At 40.1% G+C, this 17,048-nt stretch overlaps 1 protein-coding gene across 1 annotated transcript; it reads left to right on the top strand.

The window, feature by feature from the left end:
* Positions 1 to 1,475: 1,475 nt before the first annotated feature.
* Positions 1,476 to 16,773, top strand: CC2H3orf33 (chromosome C2 C3orf33 homolog). Its single transcript, XM_030330313.1, has 5 exons — positions 1,476 to 1,589; positions 3,943 to 4,002; positions 8,379 to 8,526; positions 11,823 to 11,983; positions 15,967 to 16,773. The coding sequence occupies exons 1-5, from the start codon at positions 1,476 to 1,478 to the stop codon at positions 16,366 to 16,368; spliced, it is 885 nt and encodes a 294-aa protein (XP_030186173.1). The 3' UTR covers positions 16,369 to 16,773.
* The last annotated feature ends 275 nt before the right edge of the window (positions 16,774 to 17,048 follow it).

The raw sequence follows: 17,048 nt of genomic DNA, 5'->3' as shown, positions 1-17,048 counted from the left end.
CATTTTCACTTCTAAAAATAATATGTGCATAAAGAAAAGTAAAAAAATTCTAACAGTATATTGCTCTGTCCAATATGGTAGCCACTAGACACATGTGACTATTGAAATTAATTAAAATTAATAAAATTAAAAATTCAGTTCCTGGGGCGCCCGGGTGGCTCAGTTGGTTAAGTGTCTGACTTCAGCTCAGGTCATGATCTCACAGTCCGTGAGTTCGAGCCCGTGTCAGGCTCTGTGCTGACAGCTCAGAGCCTGGAGCCTGCTTGAGATTCTGGATCTCCTTTTCTCTCTGCCCGTTCCCCACTTGTGCTCTGTCTCTGTCTCAAAAATAAATAAACATTAAAAAAAAAAAAATATATATATATACATACATATATATGTATATGTATATATATGTATTTATGTGTATATATATGTATATATGTGTGTGTGTATATATACACACATATATCAGTTCCTGAGGCCCCTGGCTGGCTTAGTCTGAAGATCAGAGGACTCTGGATTCTGGTCATAAATTCGAGCCCCAGGTTGGGCTTAGAGCTTACTTTAAAAAAATAAAAATTCAGTTCCTGAGTTGTACTAGCTACATTTCAAGCACACAAGAGCCACAAGTGGCTATTAGGTTTGAAACTGAACAACGCAGATATACAACATTTCCATAATTGCAAAATATTCTCCCAACCATTCCTACCCCAATCCCTCTCTCCAGGGGCAATCACTGTTGTAGGTTTCTTGCATAAATTTCCATGGTTCTCTCTCTCTCTCTCTCTCTCTCTCTCTCTCTCTCTCACACACACACACACAAACAAATTTTTTACACAAATGTTACTATACCATTTACACTATCCGGCATCTAATTTTTGTTTTAAAATATACTTATATACTAATTAATACTACTACTAATATATGAAATATACTAATATAGTCAGCTTTCCATATATATTTTAATTAATTAACAGTTCAACAATTTAGAGCACCTAATAGGATTACCAAGGAACTGTGCAAATTTTAAAGCACAATTCAAACATAAGAAATATGCATCTTATTATATTTGGGAGCAGGTGAAAGGAATGGACTACTTCAATTTCCTTTCTTAATGGCAGAGGAGATGCGGTACCCACACTGAGGCTGGGTTAACAGAAGTCACAAACTGATCGTCTTCCCACCAGCATGGCCGGGAAGCCTTCAGCCCCCGTCCCTGTCCCATAAAAATGTCCGGCGCAGTGGGAAAACCCTGCATAAATGCTGGGGGAGGGAGGTCACTGATACGGGAGGCCCACCTCCAGGGGAAGAGGGAGCGAACAGCCAGTCGTAAGGCCACTCTCAGGCGACGCAGACGAGGACCCCACCGTCGACCACCGTGCGGCTCCCCTAACAGCTTGGGGAGCCCGGATCCTGGCCGTCCGCCCCAGAAGCGCGGCGCCCCCTGCCGTCCGCCCGAGGAGCGCGACGCGGGCTCGCGGGAAGCCGGCAACATGGCGGGCCGGCCTCAGGCCCCCGCCTCGCAGCCGCCGGACCCGGACGGAGCGGCGCCCAATGTGGTGGCGCGCGTCTCGAAATGGGCGGACGACCACCTGCGCCTCGTCCGGGTATCGCAGACCGGCCGGGCAGGCGGGGGGCGCAGGGTCGCGCGGAGCGAGCCTGAGGGAGACGTGGCGCGGGCAGGCCACGGGCAGTGGAGCCCGTCGGGGCCAGACTGGGCGGAGGGCCACGTTGCCGGGGTCGCGAGTGCGGGGCGGACGGTTGGGGAGGGAGCGCGGCCCGGCTGGGCTCGGTGCGTGGGGATGGCCGCGGTGGGCTGGAGAGACCATCTCTAATTACTGCCAGGGCAGTGCTGGGCCCCGGAGATACCTCAGAGACCAAGACGCAGCACAGCTTGGTGCGTCCCCCGAAAGCAGTTGGGGACACAGCGCACGGAGACGACGGGGTGGAAGATAGGGCACGTGGTCCTACTGTAGGCCTTGTGTTTTAAGTGACGTGAGAGGGCACTGGAGTTCGACTAAGAATGGGACATCTTAGGTGTCCAGGCAAGACAAGATTGTGGCTAAGACCCTGGGGATGGTGTGGATGATTTAGGTGTGGGGTGCAAGGAGGAATCAAGGGGGCTGCCCACTGGGTGGATGGTGGTGAAAGTTGTTTCTGTGGAGGAGTGGGGGCCAGTGATTTGTTGGGAAAATTCAGAGGACCCTTTGGGCATGTGAACTTGGAGGTGGAGATGTGTGAACTTGAAGATGGTTATTAGAATTCTAAACGGAGTTGTAGATATTATCTAAGCAACTTAGATATAGGAATCTGGCATTGAAGGGAGATCGGAACTGGACATACAACTTTAGGAATGAACTGCCTAAATCTTAAGTTTAAAGCTTGGATGACATCTTGGAGCAAGTCAGAAAAGCTGTGGATCAAGTCCTAGAATTCAGACATGGGACCTGAGGAACACTGAACATTTAGTATATGGGAAGTGAAAAGGAGGAGATCAGCAAAAACTGGGAAGAAACAGTGGAGGAGAAGGAAAACCAGGCGTTCTAGAAGTCAAGTGAAGAGAATTTTCAGAGAGAATGATTAACTTTGTTACGTCCTTCTGAGAAGTTGAGTAGGACCATCAGCTTTGCAAAAAGCTCTGCAGCCAAGCAGCACAAGGGCCAGGGCTATGGCTGTTTTCATTCACCACTACAGCTCCTGTCCTCGGAGTATTGCGTGCCATTTACTAAGTGCTAGGTACATATTGGTGGCATTAATGAATGATAGATTAATGAATGAATGATATAGGTGTTAATTGGCAAGGCCTGAGTTCTTCTAGTGAAGCAGAAATTGATGCATGAGTCATTTCAAATTAAAAAATGACTTCAACAGATTGAGAGAGGAAACAGTTTAAATTAGCTCACAGATAACGTTATTCCAAATATCTCAATCACAGAATGTATCCTAGTGTTCATTTTCTTTCTTTTTCCTTCTACAAATGCAAAATCCACAGAACAAAAAGCATTATGTATTGGTAATTACAAAATTTCCATTGACTTATTTTCTGTTTGCCTGTTGTTTAAAGCATGATCAGAGTTGTATCTGTCTTCAACACTAAGACCAATCTTAGTATCTTCATTTCTTTCCTTGCATATAATTTTCAGCTTCATTTCTTACATACCTAGTTGTATTTATTGAAGGAAAGCATGTTAGATTATCACTCTTGTTGAGGCAGTTGCAGTGTTCTTTTTTTTAAATTATTTTATTTTTGAGAGAGAAACGGAGTGCGAGCGGGGGAGGAGCAGAGAGAGAGGGAGACAGAATCCGAAGCAGGCTCCAGGCTCTGAGCTGTCAGCACAGAGCCAGGCACAGGGCTCAGACTCTCAAGCAGTGAGATCATGACCTGAGCTGAAGTCAGGAAGTCGGGAAGTCAGACGCCTAACCTACTAAGCCACCCAGGTGCCCCGCAGGGTTCTTATTTTTAAATTAAACTCTCTTAGGTCTGCTTCAGCTTAAATGGAGCACTTTAAAAACATTGATAAGTTTTTCCCAACTGTTCATCCATATGTACATCGAAGACATTGTATTGTAACGTTTTGGTGGCAAATTTTTCTATCAAAGATTGAAATTCCCACTCTAGGCTCGGGGTTATGCTAGTTACTGTGGGCATCATTCAAGAAGTATTGGACTGATTCGTGCAGTTAAGGTACTCACGGTTAAAGTAAAAGGCAATAGAGAACAATACAATGTTATGTATATAATTACTATACATGTCAGAGTGTTTGGGAAAGAAAGGGGAGATTACTGAGTAGGTAGGCAGTTAAGGAAGTTTTTTTGGAAGAAATGGGCCTTTAGTTGAAGGATGTGCCTTATTTGGACAGATATTGGGAGGACAGTCTTCTTTTTCCCCCCTTCTAATTACTACTTTCACTATTATGAATAATAACTAATGAGAATTAATCATTTAATCTTTTTCTGAAGAACATCAGCACCGTAATGGCCATAGCTGGAATAATGTTACTTCTAAGAAGTATTCGGATGGTAAGTTAAAAAATGGAGAAGGCACTGTGAACTGTGATAAACAAGAGACAGTTAATTTCTCACTTCAAAACAGTTTTTGTCTCAAGCTGGGTATCATTTTGTTATTCATATTAGAAGTTTTAAGTATTATTTTAGAACAATGAACATATTTAAAGACCTTGATTTAAAAGTAACACATTCGCAGGATTTTATGGAAAGTAATTGCACAGTCTATATTTTCATAATCACGTCTTCATGCTTAAAAAGGAATCTGTAAAGGATTTGGTTTGCTAGAATGCTATAATCACTAAATTTGCATTTCAGACATTGTGGAATGTCTCAAAACTGTTTTGTATAGTGGTTTTAGATTTAGATCACAGTCGAATTATGTCCTTTAGCACTGAATAATTTATGCTTTCTCTGATTTGCAACAATCTAATATCTGTTCAATGAATAAAGCAGGGAGTATGATGTAAAAAAAAATAATTTATCCTTTCAGTTAGCGTATTTTTTTGCCCTTTCAATAATTTTTTAATAATAGATACTGTTGAAATCCATTTAGCAATTCAAGATTTAGAAGTATTTTTTATATAACTGATTCTTGTCATTGGGTGTAATTTTAGTGTCATGTTACAATCTGGTATGGGTTTATTGCTTCTGTGTATATTTATTTCCTGTATTTATTATCTCTATGTTATTTTATATTATCATTGACTACACAGTGTTACTCTACTATACTGTATCTTTTCCATCTGTTGCCTTTTCCCCCTGACTCCAATGTCAGAACTTTCATCCTCTTTATTAAGTGCCCTGCATTCTTTTTTAACCTTATATCTAATAATCGAATAGGCTTTTTCTTTTAACACTTCCATGATTTTGTAAGTCATTCATTTTTAGCTTATATATATTTTTAGAATGGAACTTTGGAAACTTTAGTTGTTTTCATTCATTTCATTTTTTCTTTATCTTACAATCTGTATTCCATGACATTTGTATTTTGAAGGTTTCAAAATTGTCAAAATATTAAATGATCTGAGTAAGAGTTCAGGTAAAAATACAGGGGGCCTGGGTGGCTCAATCAGGTAAGCCTCTGACTTTTGATTTTGGCTTAGGTCATAATCTCATGGTTCGTGAGATCGAGCCCAGTATTGGGCTTCTCACTGACAGCACAGAGGCTGCTTGGGAGTCTCTGGCTCCCTCTCTCTCTGTCCCTTCCCTGCTCATGCTCTCTCTCTCAAAATAAATAAACTTGACAAAAAAAAGTGTTTAGGCAAAAATAATGCTGAGGGGTTATTTCTCTTGTTAGCCCTTAAAAATTACATGAATCAGTTATAGATGATTTTAAGTTACACAATATTAGGTATGTTATTGATTTATTAAAATTATGCATTAATTAATATAAATTTATATTAGTATATTATGAAGTTATTCATTTTAGACTTTAGTGCTGGTGTCTTTTTTTTAGATTTTTATGGCTTTTGATAATAGTGACATGTGATGAGAAGAGCAGGCTAAGAAGCTAGAAAAAGAACATTGGAACTTTGGAGAACAAAAAACTCAGTTGTGTAACAGTTGAAGGACTTTGGCTACAAGTAAGAGAAACCCCAACCGACAGTGGCTTAACCAAGTAAAAAGGCTTTTTCCTCATGTCACAAGATGCCTGGAGTGATTCAGTCACAGAGGGTTTTAGGTGTATGATTCTCTGTGCCTTTCCTCGTGGCACAGAATGGCTACTCTAGCTGCAAATAGCATATTCTTGTTCAAAGCAAAAGGAGAGGGAAAAGGAAGGTGCGAGCCACCTCTCATGAAGAAAGCAAAAATTTTCCCAGAAGCCTTCAGCAGACTTTTGCTTACATCCTTATATCGTATGGCCACCTCTAGCTGGAAAGGAGTTGGGAAAGCGGCCATTTAACTTTCCCATCCCTTCCAGTGCCTGCTGATAAGGGAGAGAGGCTTGAGAATGAATATTGCATTAACCAACAAAGGGCCTGCCACAGGGAGCCTTAATAGTTCCCCTTCAGTGTTCTTTTTGTATTGCTGTTTTTCTCTCATTTTTCTTCCTCCTGAGTTTACCAAGCTCTCATATTCTTTCAATTACTGGTAGACAATTCCAAATTTCATATTAAAAAAATAAAAAAAATGATGATTGAGTTTAGTACTGTGCTAAACACTTCATATACATAATTTCATTTAAAATCATTTTTTAAAAATGTTTATTTATTTTGAGAGAGAGAGAGATCGCGCACCAGCAGGGGAGAGAATCCCAAGCAGGCCCCTCACTGTCAATACAGAGCCTGACTCGGGGCTCAATGTCATGAACCGTGAGATCATGATCTGAACTGAAATCAAGGTCGGATACTTAACCGACTGAACCACCCAGGTGCCCCTACGTAATTTCATTTAACACTTATAATAATCCTATGAAACCGGTATTCTTATACCCAGGTTTTATAGATGAGGAGATGGATGCTAAAAAAAGTTAAATTTATTTTCACAAGATCACCCAGCTAGTATGTGGCAGAACTGGATTTCAAATGTCATATTCCTGAATTTGAAACTCTTACTATTTTCTCTTCACAGAGCTTCCCGCTTTTGTCTGTTTGCCTCTAGGACACTTCACCATCTGAAGCTTAGGGACAGCATCCTTGTCAGTGGCATCATCTTTCTGCCTCTTCTGGAAAGCAGACTGTTTATCACAGGCTCAGGATTCACTTCCTTTAAAAATATCTTCCTCCGGTGTTCTTATCCTTTCCATTTTGACCTGTTAGCACTTACACTTTATCTTAAACCTCTCTATGTATTGCTCTGCAGTTGTATTCTGGTTTTATGTATATAGTTAGTTCATCTTCCAGATAGTGCCATGTCACAGAAACACAGCACTGAACTTTATGTTGTTGAGGGATTATTGGATCCAGAAAAGGTAGATACAGTGGGATCTGCCTTTAAATGTTTTTCACATATTCCTTGAGTATGAACTCAAGGAAATAGAACATTGGGTTCTATTTAGTTTCCTCTTTAGCTAGCTGCTTAATAATTTCTAAAACTTCAAAATTTCTAAAACTCCAAACACCAAGGCACTCTGGTGTCTTTTTTATGTGTGTCCTTTAATGAAAACACCTAAAAATTAAAAGGGATGGATGTTTAGTAATTGAAGACATCTTTAATGATCCTCTCTACTTACTCTGTCTGTCTCCCCTGTGCAAAATACTCTTTTTTAAAAAAAATTTATTTATTTTTGAGAGAGAGAAAGAGAGAGCGAGCAAGCATGAGTGGGAGATGGGGCAGAGAATCCCAAGCAGGCTCTGCGATGTCAGGAGCTGGGCAAGGGGCTTGATTTCATGAAACATGAGATCATGACCTTAGCTGAAATCAAGAGTCCGAGGCCCAGGAAACCCAACAAACTGAACAACCCAGGCACAGCCTATCCCCCTGCCCCCACTGGTGCAAGATAATCTTAGTTTTCTCATGTGATGTGGTTTCTAGACTCTATCATCTTTTTTCTCCTCTTCTAGCTTTGTTCCAGTTAGTTTGAGTCTTTTATGAAACAGGTACCTGGCACAGCGTAGTATATTCCACTTAGGGCCTGATTTAGAGCCATCCCTTCCTCACCTCTCTCGTTTTGGATCCTGTTCCTTATAATGTTGCTTGGTGTTTGAACTTAGGTGGGGCGCAGCAGGGAGTGTAGGGGAGAGGGAGTTTGTATTTTGTTTTGCAGCTTTGTCACACTTCCACTCATTTTGAGTTCACAGTTAACTAAAGTTTCTTAATCTTTTTAATCTATGCTATAATTAGTTTATTCTCTTATCCTTCATTAGTTTTATCCCATCATCCTAGTTGTCAAGATCTTTTAAAATACTGACTCTAACCTGTAGTATTTCACGTTTTTTTTTTTTTTAGGTGTTTATTTATTTTTGAGGGAAGGTAGGGAGCGGCAGAGAGACAGTAGGGGAGGGTCAGAGAGAGAAAGAGAGAGAATCCCAAGCAGGCTCCACACTGGCAGAGCAGAGCCCAGTGTAAGGCTTGAACTCATAAACCATAAGACCATGAGCTGAGCCAAAACCAAAGGTTGGACGCTTAACTAACTGCCATCTTGGTGCCTCAACACTTTTTTTTCAAAAGATTTTCTTTTTAAGTAATCTCTGCACCCAATGTAGGACTCAAATCTTCAAGCCTAAGATCAAGAGTTGCATGCTGCGCTGACTAAGCTAGCCAGGTGCCCCCTTCCTATAAACACTTTTGATTAAATCACACTAAAATATTAATATATGAAATTAAGGGGTAAATTAAAAAATTTCCGGGGTTACATCTTCTTATTAAATATTTAGGTAACAATTTGACATGCTTAATGTTAAAATGAAAATAATAATCAAATGTTATATTTTTTTATAAATCAACAGACATCAAAATTTACAAGTTCTTCAGATATTCCAGTAGAATTTATAAGAAGAAATGTTAAACTACGTGGACGATTACGCCGAATAACTGAGAATGGTTTAGAAATTGAGCATATTCCCATTGCTTTACCTATTATAACTTCATGGAAAAGTAAGTAAAGTACAAGAATAATACAACTGTTTTAGTATTTGTTAATTAGAAGTTATTTGTAAAGTAGCAAACAATGTCATTTTAAATTACTTTCCACTGTCTATGAGAGAAAGTATAAACTCTTGGTTTTAAATACAAGGAACTATTTAATTGGTCTCCAGATGTTCTTTTCTTCCCCCTCCTCTTTTTATTCAACCATTCAGTATTTCATTCAGGCAGTCAAGCATTCTTTCCACAAATATTGAGCAACTGTTATGTTCTAGGACCTATTGTAGCTACATGGCACTGAGTGAAACAAATAAGACTACCCTTTGGAGTGTACAGTCTAAGTAGAAAATAGACAACAGACAAATGAAAATTGTCCTAAGAGCTATGAAGAAAAGAGCAAGATGCTAGGATGAACATTACTGGAGGTCATGTGAATGGGGAACCTATACCTGTAAAGTGGTCAGAGAAAGCCTCATGGATGAGTTGTTATTTAATCAGAGACCTGAAGAATGAGAGGGGGCTGGCTAGGCAGAACGTGTATGGGAATGAGCATGGCTCTTCTGAGAAGCCATATGAAGACTAGAGTGCTGGGGCCTAGGGAAGAAAGGGACAAGAGTCACCAAAGGAGACTGGAGAGCCGAACAGGGGCTGATGTCCCCTGCTGCTTTCCCATTTCTCCCTGCTTTGTGTCAAAGACCCCACTCACACAGACCTTCCTGCCTGCTGCTTATTTGTGTTCTCATGCCCGTGGGCACAGTTTGCCCAGAGTGCCTTGGCTCCTGTTGAGCTCCAGTTCATTCTTTAGTATCCAGCTCAAATGTCAGCTCTTCTGTGAAGCTTTCCTTAACTCTGGAGCTGAATTAGCCTCTTTCTTTACTACACCCACAACAGTGGACACACACTGTGGTTACAGTACTTAAACACATTTTCCTATAGTCATGTATTTTAGGTTTATATCCTCCACTAAACTGAACCCCATGTGGGCAGGGACCTTTTCCTACCTATCTCATTATTCACAGGCCCTAGAAAAATAATTGTTAGCCAATGGAGACTTGGCAAAGCTTGTTGAATAAATTTAGTTTTACTTATACATTCATTTTATATTTTAAATACATTTTTAAAAAGTTTATTTGAGAGAGAGAAAGAGGGAGAGGGAGAGAGACTCCCAAGCAGGCTCCGCACTGTTAGCACAGAACCCAGCGTGGGGCTCGAACTCATGAACTGGGAGATCATGACCTGAGCTGAAACCAAGAGTGAGACACTCAACCAACTGAGCCACCCAGGTGCCCCTAAATTTAGTTATATTTAAAGATCTTCTTGGGGTGCCTGGCTGGCTCAGTCGGTGAAGCATCCAACTTTGGCTTGGGTCATGATCTTGCCATTCATGAGTTCGAGCCCTGCATCTGGCTCTGTGCTGACAGCTCAGAGCCTGGAGCCTGCTTCAGATTCTGTGTCTCCCTCTCTCTCTGCCCCTGCCCTGCTCATGCTCTGTCTCTGTCTTTGTCTTTGTCTCTCTCTCTCTCAACAATAAATAAAACAAATTTTTTTTAAATAATGAGCTTCATAATATTATTTTAATTTTATGAAGGGGTTCTTATTTTTTAAAGTTCGTTTAAAACATGTTTTTAAGTTTAATTTTTTTTTTTTTTAATTTGTTTTGAGAAAGAGAGAGGGTGCAAGTGGAGGGAGGGCCAGAGAGAGAGGACAGAGAATCCCAAGCTGGCTCCACATTGTCAGTGCAGAGACTGATGAGAGGCTCGAACTCACAAACTGGGAGATTGTGACCTGAGCTGAAATCAGGAGTTGGAATTTAACAGCTGAGCCACCCAGGCTCCCCACATTTTTTTTTAAGTAATCTCTACACCCAATGTGGGGCTCGAAGTTATAACCTTGAAATCAAGAGTCACATGGTTTTCTGAGCCAGCCAATTGCCCCAGAAGATTCTTTTCTACTCTCAGATGAATGAATTTCACCTGTTCAAGGAGATATGCCTATAAAGGAATAAGATTGATTCCACTCCCCAAACATACCTACGTGATTGATTCTTTTAATAAATCAAACAGAATTTAAACAATTTGAGTGACTATTGTTCCCTAAAGAGAGATTTATTTGTTGACCATTTCAGTCTAAGCAGGATTTAGACTTCATATGTCCTCTACCTTCTAAGTTGTTGTCATTATGTTATAATAATTTAAATCACTTTTCCCTGAAATAGTAATGACTCTTCAGTGCCCAGGCAGCAAAGTTGCTACCTGGGTTTGTCCAGGCTGTACCTTATACTGCTCTGGGGATGATATTCAGTAGGATCTGCCCCCAGAGGCCCTGCAGCGCCACGGCACTGTAATTGCCATATGTGCATATTATTATTATTAAAAATGTTTATTTTTTTAATTTATTTTTTTAAAGATTTTTTTAACGTTTATTTTATTTTTGAGAGAGAGAAAGACAGAGAGCAAGCACAGGAGGGGCAGAGAGAAGGGGAGACACAGGTTCCGAAGCAGGCTTCGGGCTCTGAGCTGTCGGCACAGAGCCCAACGCAGGACTCAGATTCATGAGCAGTGGGATCATGACCTGAGCTGAAGTAGGACTCTCAACCCACTGAGCCACCCAGGCGCCCCTCTTGATTCATTTTGAGAGACAGAGAGCAGGGGAGGAGCAGAGAGAGGGAGAGAGAGAATCCCAAGCATATTCTGCACTGTCAGTACAGAGCCCGATGGATGTGGGGCTTGATCTCATGAACCGTGAGATCATGACCTGAACCGATATCAAGAGTCAGATGCTTAACCGACTGAACCACCCAGGCGCTGTTTTATTCATATTTTTATTAATGGGTTCTACATCCTGTTCTGGAGCTTACTGAAATGGGGGTTTTAGATTATTCCATCTGTTGTATGCTTAGGTTGCTTTAAAAGAAAACTTGGGGGGCGCCTGGGTGGCTCAGTCGGTTAAGCGCCGACTTCAGCTCAGGTCATGATCTCGCCGTCCGTGAGTTCGAGCCCCGCATCGGGCTCTGTGCTGACCACTCAGAGCCTGGAGCCTGTTTCAGATTCTGTGTCTCCCTCTCTCTCTGACCCTCTCCCGTTCATGCTCTGTCTCTCTCTGTCTCAAAAATAAATAAACGTTAAAAAAATAATAATTAAAAAAAAAAAGAAAACTTGAATACAGATGTAAATGAACCTGCAATCTAGAGTGTCTGGGTGTTTATAAATAAACATGTTTGATTGTTTGGCATAGGGGGAGTGTGACCTTGAAATTCGTTTTTGCAACATGGTATTAAAGCTACATTCCTTTCTACCTAAACTTTTTAGAAGAGCCATGTGGTGTTTTGCTGGTTAAGCTGGCAGGAGTAGAACTCACTGAAACCGGGAAGGTGTGGTTACAAAAAGAGTTAAAACCTTCCCAACTGGTATGGTTTCAACTTCTTGCAAAGGAGAATTCAGCACTTATTTGCTATCTTCTAGTAAATAAGGTAAGTAGTATGAAGAAATAATGAGCAATATTTTATTCTTTTTATTTATACATAAACATTATTAATTAGAGCCTTGAATATATAATGGGACTGAATTTTTGCTTTTCTTAATTGGTACTCATAGTGATTATGTATAGAGAACCAGGTGTTTCATATATAAATTTTGTTATAAAATGTTACTTATATGTTCATTATAGAAAAAATAGACAACTAAGAAAATGGAAAAAACTTAAAATCATTAATGACTTCAGACGTTGATAATTTAAGGAGTAGCCTGGGGCACCTGGGTGGCGCAGTCGGTTAAGCGTCCGACTTCAGCCAGGTCACGATCTCGCGGTCCGTGAGTTCCAGCCCCGCGTCAGGCTCTGGGCTGATGGCTCAGAGCCTGGAGCCTGCTTCCGAGTCTGTGTCTCCCTCTCTCTCTGCCCCTCCCCCATTCATGCTCTGTCTCTCTCTGTCCCAAAAATAAATAAACGTTGAAAAAAAAAATTAAAAAAAAAAAAATAAGGAGTAGCTTTACACATTTATTTCTACATGAGTGTATTATATCCCCCTTGTTATTAGAAACCACTTGTTGAGTGGGTTTCCTGTCAACTGGAAACTACAAAGAGTAAGTGTGTTTTCTGAAGGTTAATACTGCTCAATCTTTGAACTCTAACGTTGAGCGTACTTGCATACTATTAATGATCAGTAATCAGTCATCTGAAGACTTTGCGTCAGAGTTTTCCTACCTTTATGATTGGCCATGGCCGCTGTGTAACTAACTGGGATGCCACGGAGCCTCATCAGTGTTGCTGTGCCACTGTCCTGAGTCCTTGCGTGTGCCTTACTCCACACTGCTTTTGGTGGAAGAGTACTGGAAAAAGAGTGTAGAAAATTAAATAGTTAAAATGTGATGACGGGATTAAGAACGGTTTTCTTATTTCTAAAGTCTCTTATTATGTAACAAACACAAACAATCTGAAGAAAATATAACTTCACATTAAAGTGATTAAAATTGTAAACATTTTAATTCTTTAGAGCCTTTGAACTATTAATAGATAGCCTAATGAGACCCATTAATTTCTGTATGTCCAAGTCATCTTCAGTTCTTTCAAAATAAGAATTATCCAACACTGATCGGTTGAAGCATCATATATTTAAAAGTAAGCTGGGAGGCAGGGGGGCACCTGGCTGGTTCAGTCCGTGAGACATGTGATTCTTGATCTCAGGATTGTGAGTTCAAGCCCCAGATTAGGTGTAGAGATTACTTTAAAAAAATCTTAAAAAAAATAAAAAGAAACAATATCTTCTCTTTTAAGTTGAGGAGTGTATTTCATTTATCCTCAAAACCATTGTTCTGGAGTCCTTGTTTTTACTCCCATTTACAGGTGGGCCTCAGGGTAACCAAGTGATAGAGCCTGTATTCAAGCCCAGCTCTTTCTGGCTCCTGAGCTTCTACTTTAGTTTATATTCCTTCCTAGGTGACCAAACTATGCAGTATGCATATTGTAGTAATTTACATCTGTTGAATTTTACTAATGTGTCAGATTGAATTTTAGTTATGCTGATTTTGGTTTAAGGGAATGAGCTCTTAAAGTTTAAAATATTGAGGGGTGCCTAGGTGGCTCATTCAGTTCAATGTGATTTTGGCTTAGGTCATGATCTTATGGTTCCTGAGATCAAGCCCTGAGTTGGGCTCTGTACTCACAGTTTGGAACCTGCTTGGGATGCTTTCTCTCCCTCTCTCTGTCTGCACCCCTCCCCCGCTTGTGCACACGTGCTGGTGCTCTCTGTGTCTCTCAAATAAACATTTAAAAAATTTAAAAGATTGAGAAAAATATGATAAATCCTTTAAAACTATATGAACTCCTTATTTTTTTATTTTTTTAATTTTTTTAAATTTTTTATTTTTTTTTTTAACGTTTATTTATTTTTGAGACAGAGAGAGACAGAGCATGAACAGGGGAGGGTCAGAGAGAGGGAGACACAGAATCTGAAACAGGCTCCAGGCTCTGAGCTGTCAGCACAGAGTCCGACGCGGGGCTCGAACTCACGGACCGTGAGATCATGACCTGAGCCGAAGTTGGCCGCTTAACCCACTGAGCCACCCAGGGGCCCCGAACTCCTTATTTTTTTAAATGTTTATTTTTGAGAGTGTGCGAGTTGGGGAGGGGCAGAGGTAGAGGGGAACAGAGGATCAAAGCGGGCTCTGTGCTCACAGCAGAAGGCCTGGTGTGGGGCTCGAACTCATGAACTGTGAGATCATGACCTGAGCCAAAGTCAGATGCTCAACCCACTGAGCCACCCAGGCTCCCCACGAACTCCTTATTAGTATGACTCAGAGTTACTGCATTTAAGGGAAAAAAGATTACTTTGTTCCTTTGGATAGTCCTAGAAATGTCTCCTACTTTAAACCTGGGGTTTTCACATTTTTAGAATTTAATACTTGTCTAACAAAGCTATTCAGTTATTAATACTTTGTTAAAATTGATCTTGTTAGGTTAAAATTTCACAAGGACTGTATAAATAACTAAACAGGATTTCCTTTTTTAAAAGATTAAAAAAAATTTTTTTTAATAAAATTTTTACGTTTATTTATTTTTGGGACAGAGAGAGACAGAGCACGAACGGGGGAGGGGCAGAGAGAGAGGGAGACACAGAATCAGAAGCAGGCTCCAGGCTCTGAGCCATCAGCCCAGAGCCCGACGCGGGTCTCGAACTCACAGACCGCGAGATCGTGACCTGAGCCGAAGTCGGAGGCTTAACCAACTGAGCCACCCAGGCGCCTCAAGATTTTTAAAAATTTTAAGTAATCTTTACATCCAGTGTGGGGCTTGAACCTACAACCCCCAGATCTAGAGTCTCTCCTCCACTAACTGAGCCAGCCAGGCACCCCAGCAGGATCTCCTTTATACTGTAAATTAGTGGGGAAAAAAGTCCCATTTATCCGGTTTCATTAGGAAGTAAGGTTTTCCATGAAGGAAATTTCTTTATGGATGAAGATTCAAGGTCTAGGACTATTTTATTTTATTTTTTTAAATTTTTTTTTCAACGTTTTTTATTTATTTTTGGGACAGAGAGAGACAGAGCATGAACGGGGGAGGGGCAGAGAGAGAGGGAGACACAGAATCGGAAACAGGCTCCAGGCTCCGAGCCATCAGCCCAGAGCCTGACGCAGGGCTCGAACTCACGGAGCGCGAGATCGTGACCTGGCTGAAGTCGGACGCTTAACCGACTGCGCCACCCAATCTAGGCGCCCCAATCTAGGACTATTTTAAATGTTAATAATTTTGTGGGAAGTCTTTAAAAAATTTTTTTTAACGTTTATTTATTTTTGAGACAGAGAGAGACAGAGCATGAATGGGGGGAGGGTCAGAGAGAAAGGGGGACACAGAATCTGAAACAGGCTCCAGGCTCTGAGCTGTCAGCACAGAGCCTGACGTGGGGCTCAAACTCACGGAGCACGAGATCATGACCTGAGCTGAAGTCGGATGCTTAACCGACTGAGCCACCCAGGCGCCTCATGTGGGAAGTCTTTCAAAAATGCATTTACATGCCAGTGCCTTCCTACACAGTGGAATTCTGAACCTAACTAACAGTTCAGTGATGATTCAGTTTATTTTGCATTTTATACTTTTTAGTTTCTTTTGCTGTGGCCTTCTGCCTTTTCGCCTATTTTGTGTGCTCCTTTACTCCTCTGAACAACAAACAGATCAAGAACACTTCTTATACTTTATTACTTCTACTTTCTTTGGGTTAGATGACCAGTGAGTCTGTGAAGAACTATTATGTTACAAAAGAGGCAGTTAACTTTGAGCAAGAATCTCTTTTAGTAATGAAATTCTTGGATTGAGCATTAGCTTTTTTGAGCTCTTGGGGACCCTTTTGCTTCCTGTTTTTTGGCTTTTCTCTGGAGGAAAAAATGCTGAACGACTGATTTTAAGTAAATGAATAAATTACTAAATTCTTAAGTAATTGGTTTGTTTTATTTTTTATTCAAGGGTAGATATTTTAGTGTGAGTCTGAATGAAGAAATTTTGAGAAGAGGCCTTGGCAAAACTGTTCTTGTTAAAGGGCTAGATTATGATTCTAAAATCTATTGGACAATTCACAGAAACTTACTTAAAGCTGAATTAACAGCGTTAAAAAAAGGAGAAGGAATATGGAAGGAAGAATATGAAAAAGAAAGTTATTTGGAAAAATTGAAAGGCTCCTGGAGAGAAATATGGAAAAAAGACAATTATTTTAAAAAAATTGGATCAGATTTCAGTTTGAAAAATGAAAGTTATTATGACAAACTTAGAAGGACTTATGAAACATGGAAAGACCACATAAATAACTACTCCTTAATACTGAAGTTCAGAGAACTTATGAATCGCATACACTTTCGTAGAAAAGGGTGAAATATGCTAAGAGGCCTGGAGGTGACCTACTCAGAAAAGAGTAAACTATGTAAATATATGGATATTGAGTTGAAACGGAAATTCCTCCAAATGATCAAAGTTGCATTCTAATGGTATTTAAATATTTAAGAGATGATTATTTTAAATGTCATATCAGAATTACTTAAGCAAATTGTGATTAATATAATATGCTTTTAGGAAAAATGAAATACTTTATAAAGTTACCAGGATAAAGGATGTGTATCTGTAATGTTAATATTTGAAGACAGAGTTTAACTATTGGACACTGTATTATTTTAGTTATTTGGGGCAGCCATATTTAATTTTTGTTCAACGAGAATATTTTGTTTACTTTTCCGGTTTTATCAATTTTGATTACTTATAATAAAGGAACTCTATGCATCATGTCTGAGGCTACTCTTTTCCCAAGTGTCTTCGAACTGTGAATTTGGGGCAAAGTTTTGAGAAGGTCACTGTAGATCATTTCTAGTAATAAAGAATGGCTAATTTCTACCTATTGTTAGATGAAGAGGGTAACCCTCTGGACAAAATCATGAGGATGATGATAATGACAGAAAACAGCTAAAAGCATATTCCAGCAACACCCAGGGAGAAAACACACAACCAAGGTCTCCTTACATTTTACTTTTCTTGTGTTGATATTTGTTAGTTCTGTCCAT

The sequence above is a fragment of the Lynx canadensis genome, chromosome C2 (genome assembly GCF_007474595.2).
Source record: "Lynx canadensis isolate LIC74 chromosome C2, mLynCan4.pri.v2, whole genome shotgun sequence".
Lineage (NCBI taxonomy): Eukaryota > Metazoa > Chordata > Mammalia > Carnivora > Felidae > Lynx > Lynx canadensis.
Note: the sequence above shows the minus strand (reverse complement) of the source record. Positions and strands in the feature narration are given on the sequence as shown.

Coding starts and splice junctions, on each gene's coding strand:
- CC2H3orf33 (XM_030330313.1), top strand. CDS start 1,476: ATGGCGGGCCGGCCTCAGGCCCCCGCCTCGCAGCCGCCGGACCCGGAC. Junction 8,527..11,822: donor TATTATAACTTCATGGAAAA/GTAAGTAAAGTA, acceptor TAAACTTTTTAG/AAGAGCCATGTGGTGTTTTG. Junction 11,984..15,966: donor GCTATCTTCTAGTAAATAAG/GTAAGTAGTATG, acceptor TTTTTATTCAAG/GGTAGATATTTTAGTGTGAG.